This window comes from Rosa chinensis, chromosome 2 (genome assembly GCF_002994745.2).
Source record: "Rosa chinensis cultivar Old Blush chromosome 2, RchiOBHm-V2, whole genome shotgun sequence".
Classification (NCBI taxonomy): Eukaryota; Viridiplantae; Streptophyta; class Magnoliopsida; order Rosales; family Rosaceae; genus Rosa; species Rosa chinensis.
In genome coordinates, this window is record NC_037089.1 from 16857450 (window position 1) to 16863943 (window position 6494).

The 6494-nt window shown below is 38.8% G+C and overlaps 2 protein-coding genes across 2 annotated transcripts; both read right to left on the reverse strand.

Moving 5' to 3' along the window:
• Nucleotides 1-225: 225 nt before the first annotated feature.
• Nucleotides 226-2808, reverse strand: LOC112183808 (pentatricopeptide repeat-containing protein At1g06140, mitochondrial). The gene has a single exon (XM_024322141.1). It carries the CDS (start codon nucleotides 2806-2808, stop codon nucleotides 226-228), a length of 2583 nt encoding a protein of 860 aa, XP_024177909.1.
• Nucleotides 2809-3466: 658 nt separating this feature from the next.
• LOC112189852 (caltractin) lies at nucleotides 3467-5491 on the reverse strand. Its single transcript, XM_024329227.2, has 7 exons — nucleotides 5353-5491; nucleotides 5021-5141; nucleotides 4881-4917; nucleotides 4775-4802; nucleotides 4071-4223; nucleotides 3863-3965; nucleotides 3467-3746 (listed from the first exon to the last, which is right to left on the reverse strand). The coding sequence occupies exons 1-7, from the start codon at nucleotides 5353-5355 to the stop codon at nucleotides 3682-3684; spliced, it is 510 nt and encodes a 169-aa protein (XP_024184995.1). The 5' UTR covers nucleotides 5356-5491; the 3' UTR covers nucleotides 3467-3681.
• Nucleotides 5492-6494: the final 1003 nt, after the last annotated feature.

The following is a 6494-nucleotide window of genomic DNA, read 5'->3' on the forward strand; positions in this document are numbered from 1 at the left end:
AAATGAACAGTATATTTATAATTTGAGACTTTTCAAGGCAATGTGTTAACAGTGAGGGTCAATAAGTGAGCGAATGTCTTAACAGTGAGAGTCACTTGTCCTTTGTCTGGTAGCTTATATCATTTATGATTTTGGTGTAAAACAGCATTTGATGTACGTGCCTTCTGGCCATGGATAAATGAATGAAGTTATATATTTTCTAAAAAAAAAAAAAAAAGCAATGCCTTAATGTCCCATTAGAAGACTGAAACCAGGAACTTTTCTCAAACTTCTCTCTTCAATCCTAGACCTTACTCTACCAGCATCAGTCCATCTCCCAGCTGCGGCATAAATATTATGAAGCATTACATGTGGTCTTGAATTTTCAGGGTCCAATTCCGAGAGCAACCCACCAATTTTCTGTCCAAGTTCAACGTTCCCATGAATTCTACAAGCACCCAGCAGAGACTCAAGTAGGCTTGTTGAAGGTTTACAGGGTAGTTCCCGAACAATGTCATAAGCCTCAGTCAAATTACCCGTTCTTCCTAGAAGGTCCACCATGCAAGCATAGTGCTTCATTTGGCGTGTTATCCCATGTTCTGCCATAGATTTGAATACGGCGCGGCCTTGCTCAACCAATCCAGAATGGCTGCAGGCTGATAAAACACTTAAATAAGTAACCCCATTAGGTGCTATCCCTGATAGCTTCATCTGCAAGAAAAGATCTAGGGCAGCTTCACCATTCCCATTCAAGCCATACCCATTAATCATCACACTCCAAGACACAGCATCTCTCTTGACCAACCCATCAAACAGCTTTCTCGCAATGCATATGTTTCCACATCTTGAATGCAAATCTATTAGTGCATTACTAATAACTAGATCTTTGTCAAAGCCCTTGCGAATGATGTAACCCATTACAGAATTAGCAAGAGTGAGGCTATTCAGCTGAGCACATGAAGAGACCAAATTCAGAAGGGTCAAATTGTCTGGTTCCAATTTCATCTGGAGCAAGCTATTGAAAAATCCCACTGCATTCTCGCTACTTTTTGCTTGTATTTGCACCGACATAATGGCATTCCACAAAGAAATATCCTCCATTTTTCTCGTTTTAAACAGTAAGATGCATGAATCATGGTTGTCAAATCTGGCATACATAAACATGAGTGATGAAAGAAGAGGGGTTTCATGGAGAATACTTGTTCTAACTGCCAGAGCATGAATAGACTTACCCTGTAACTGGGAGTAGCATGCAGGCAATAAATTTAGCAAAGTTACATAATTTGGTCTCTGATCATCCTTTATCATTTGACCAAAGACGGCCATAACCTCATTCTGTAAATTATGATTCTTGAAGCCAGTCATCAGAGCATTCCAAGACACCACAGTTCTTTTGGGCATGGTTTCGAAAACCAACCTCCCAGCATCAAGGTCTCCACTGTTAAAGTACATACAAATAAGTGAGTTAAGCAGAGAAATGTCAGAAGCAAACCCATGTTTTATAGCATAACCATGAAAAGCCATTCCTTGCCCTAAGTTTTCCTCGTCACTCCAACTAGGGAGTATACTGGTCAAGGTGACCAAGTCCAACTTGAAACCCTCTTTCTGCATCTGGTAGTATAGAGCAACTGCTCCGTCCGTTTCTCCATGGTGCACACAACTGGAAATTAATGTATTCCACGTTATGCCATTTCTTAGAGGCATTTTGTGAAACAAAGTAATAGAATAAGAGAGAAGATGACAATCAGAGTAAAATGCCAACAATGCATTTGACAGATTGATGTTTGAGTGGAAACCCTTTCTTATACTAAATGCATGGGCAGACCTACCCAACAAATCAGCCTCAAGTTTAGAGCAAGCAGAAATTATACTAATAACAGAGACTGCATCCGCATCAAATCTTGAAACTTGCATTTCACGAAACAAACCCAGACTTAAATCCCATAACCCATTGTACACGTACCCAGAAATCATTGAATTCCACAGAAGAAGGTTTTTACTGTGCATCTGGTCAAAAAGATACCTGGATTCATCAATACTGCCAAGTTTGGCATACATTGATACCAGGGCAGTTAATACCGGAAGCTGATTTTCTGATCCATGTTTAACTACACAAGCATGAAGAGACTCGCCAAAAGAAAGGCTAATGAAATTCTCAAATGAGGGAATAATCGACACGAAAGTGACCAAATTAGGCCTTATGTCAACTAGCAGCATCCACCGGAACAACTCAAAAGCTAACACAGGCTCTTGCCTTTGTGTATATGCAGAAATCATGGCATTCCAAACAGCAACATTCTTTTCCACTACAGAATCAAACAACTTTCTAGCACCACATATATCCCCATCCCCGGCGTACATTGAAATCAAAGCAGGAACCAGAAAATCATTCAAAAAGTATCCAGACTTGACAGCAAAGCAATGAAGAGACTCACCAGCACGAACACACCCCAAACGAGTGCAAACAGGAACAATGCTAGCCAGAGTACTCAAATTCGGCCTCAGATCACTGAAAACAATCTTCCTGAAAACCTCTAACGCTTCCCAATCGAATCCATTGAAGGAATAACCAGCTATCAATGCATTCCAAGGAACCAAGTCCGGTTGGGGAATTCTATCGATCACTTGGCGTGCAGTTTCCACACACCCAGTTCTTGCATAGAAGTCAACCAAACTAGTCTGTATAACAAGGTTCTGCTCAAACCCAGTTCTGAACACAACACCATGAACCTCTCTACCAATCTTAACAGCTCCCAAAGCCGCACAGGCCTTGATCACAAACGGAAATGTGAAATCATCAGAAGGGCAACCCGAAAGCCGAGATTTCATATACACATAGAAAAGGTCTTGGTATAAGCCATGATTGCAAAGACACCTGATCAACAGGTTCTGCAAGCCAAGACTCGGCCTTTTGATTTGTTGGAATGTAGAGAGAGCTAAATGTGAAGCACCCAGATGAAAACAGGACCTGAAAAATTGTTCTAACAAAGAGACATGGTTGATGAGTCCATGAGCAAAGAGAAAGGACTTGAGGGGTTTCAAGTCCTCGCCGGTTCGGCAGAGATTGAGCAGACCAAGGAAGTGTGAGGCTTTGGGATTGATTGAATGGTGTTTGTGTCTGACAAAGGAGGTTATCGCCGGAGGAGAAGAAAGAGTGTTCCGGAGTCGGAAAAACAATCCCATTATCCCATTAGAGGTCTTGGGTTTAGAGAAACAGAGCATGTAAGATTTAAAAACAAAGCCTGTCGTTAATGGCCAGACATTTGGTTCTCTTTTATTCACTTGGATTTAAAGGTATTATAATGGCTAACTGGGAAATCTAAAACATGGCACTGCTCCAATGTTATGTTGCTTCTTATTAATACATTCAGCAATTTCTAGTTTCACCTCTCATTTTCAAAGTTCTAATTAAATTACATAATATTGTTCAGATTTTTAAATTTGAGATTGAGATGGGATGATGGAATTTGAGGCTACAATAGTAATGTATCAAAGATGGGAGCTATATTCCAAATATCCTACAGCGTTGGGGAAAACGAGCTCTAAAGCATCATGTCTGAGATCATAATTGTACAGATAAAATGTCTGAAACAGCATGTGTCTGAGACTATCGGTCATTTTTTGCTATAAATACAACACATATATATGGATGGGATCAGGCTCTCAACACCAAGCAGAAGGGTGAAAGCTACTTAGACTCTTCTAATAGCCATATGTTGTTCTCTTCATCATCCTGATGAACTCCTCAGCACTGACTTCTCCATCACCTGCATATTTTAATAATAAGCTCTAAGATTAGCAAAATGAATGGATGATTATACAGAACATAGAAGAAAAATTCAAGGTCCCAAAAAAATGATGACTCAGAAGTTGAAGTACTCACGGTCTCGGTCTGCTTCCTCGACCATCTCTTGAATATCTCTATCAGTGAAATTCTCACCCAGCTCTTTTGCAATCTTCTTAATGTCTAAAGTAGATATCTTGCCCTAAATTCGGAAAGAATTAAGAGGTTGCAGATTGAAACAAATCAGATGTTGGAAAAATAAAACTCCTGCCTAATTTAGATTTAATAACTGATAAAAGAGCAATACATTGTTATCTTGGTCAAGGATATGGAATGCTTTCATGAGTTCCTCCTTTGTGTCCCGTTCCCCGATTTTGGCTGTCATCATGTGAGCAAACTCATCAAAATCAATGGCACCACTTCCGTCCTTGTCAACATCTGCAATCATTTGGTTAATTTGCTGGAAAGAAACAACAGACAATATGTCAGCCATCGAGTCAATATCCATAGACTTTCAAGTGGAAACAACAATACTCTCAAGAAATTCAAATGCTGAAATGGTTGGTTACTTAAGAACCTAGCATCACACAGAAAAGCTGAGGTCGCACCAGAGGGGCATTAATAAAAATGAGACAGAAGAAGAATATAGTGTTGATCAACAAATAATCTGAAAAAAATGAAATAAGGATTTAGCTCAAGCAAACAAAAGTTTTTCCCCTCGATGAAGATAATTGAGCCAGAAATTCTGTAGTCCCAACAAGAGCGAACTTAAAGATACAATTTTTGGGTAAATTCACACATGGGTTATGGCCATTTCCCTCAAATCGGATAAGATATGTCTTCTGTCATCTCAAAACCAAAAGCCCTATCAACCAGATAAAAGATACCTAATATAATTTTGACAACTACACAAACAAGTATGCTATGGGCTCGGTTCTACTCCCAAACTAAAAGATGCACACAAATACAAGCTTAACAAATGAGTCTACACCGGCAGAGAAGTTACTTTACCTCTTCTGTCATCTCGAATCCAAGAGCCCTGTCATGACAAAATGTATCAGTAGTTAACAAAACATGTCGAAACCAGACCTCAAGAGTTCAAGATAAGAAACCATACCTCATGGCAACATTCAACTCTTTGGCATCAATAGTGCCTAGACAACACAACACGATCATAATCAGAAACCTTGATCAATCAAAGCATTCTTATACAAACAAGACAACCCAACAAGAAAAAAAAACTAAAACTTTAGTTACCTGAGCCATCAGTGTCGAACAACTCGAAGGCTTCCTTAATCTCTTGCCTCTTTTGCTGATTTAACCCATGATGTCTCGCTCTAGGTTTCTCTTTCCTAGAAGGCCCTCCATAGAGGCTTGCCTGTTCACCCAATACCAAAGCCAACAAACCAAGTCAGAAACCAAACCCATCACCCAAAACTCGTTAGCTTCAAAAACCCAGATCCATTCTTTGATTTCAAAGCAATTGCTCAACATATTCGAATCGTTAAGTATGCAATTCTAACGTTGAGATTAAACAACAAAAATTGCTGGGAAGAAAGTTGAAAAGATCGGAACATTGGGAAGCTAACCATTTCGCGCGACGCGTTGAATAGGAAAGTGGAAGAAACTTGTGTATTGTTGATGACCCTGATCTCCCTTCCCCAAGAAGCTCAGAAACTTCGTTTTAAGATCTATGTTTGGGAAAGGACCTGTTTTGGAGATTTTAATAATCAACCGACTCGGGCCCGGCCCGAAAATATGCATGGGCCGGATCGAATACTTATGCTGAGGTATTATTTTTGTTACTTTTTTTCTTTCTTTCTTTACCACAAGTAACCTCTACCAACATTTATCTACATAAATGTATGGAACCAAAGTTACTAAATAAACGATCTCAGACACAGAGAAAATTATTACAGGAACCCTCATTTTGGTTCTAAAAAATTATGCTTAGCCATGGATAAGGTTTCGAAGGAAGAATTAAAGTGTGTTTTTCACACTATAACAATATAATTTGACATAATCCAGGTCAAATTACAAACCCAAAAGAAAACCAATTCTCAATGGAAAATGAGGATCACGAGAAAGAATCCAAAATCTGTCGTACGTACTAGGCTGTGTAAGATCAAATATGGACATAACACATATCATCATAAAGTAATTGATGATTAGCTTAATATCAATCCTAGTTTAACATGGATACAAACTGTAAATCAATACTTGTAACTTAATGAAGCAGTGTATCTATTCATTAAGGTAAGTAATCCTATTCTTAGTTTGCAAGAAATACTACAATGAAGTGTTACATTAAGAATCTAACTAGGAAACCTAAACCGTTATGGATAGCTTTAATGGGAAGCTTCTTGAGGTTTAAGTCACCTATATATACAGATGAATTGGTCCCTGATTACTACCGACGTTTTGCATATTGTTCTGTCCATTGAGAAGCAAGTTGGTAAGTAACAGAAGACCATATTCAGTGATCGTGTTTGCAGCTGCATAAGATGGAATCCATGCCAGTGATTGCTGAAGGTAAGCCTTGATCCCTTTTATGATTGTGTGCATATGTTGTGAGCATGTATATGGTTTCTAACAATTGGTATCAGAGCATAGGCTCACATATATCAAAATCGTTTTAGGGTTTTGCAAAACAAATACAAAAAAAAAAAAAGAAAAAAAAAAAGGTTTTTGCTTTACGGGTCAAGTCACTGACCATGTAACTGGTCATGTA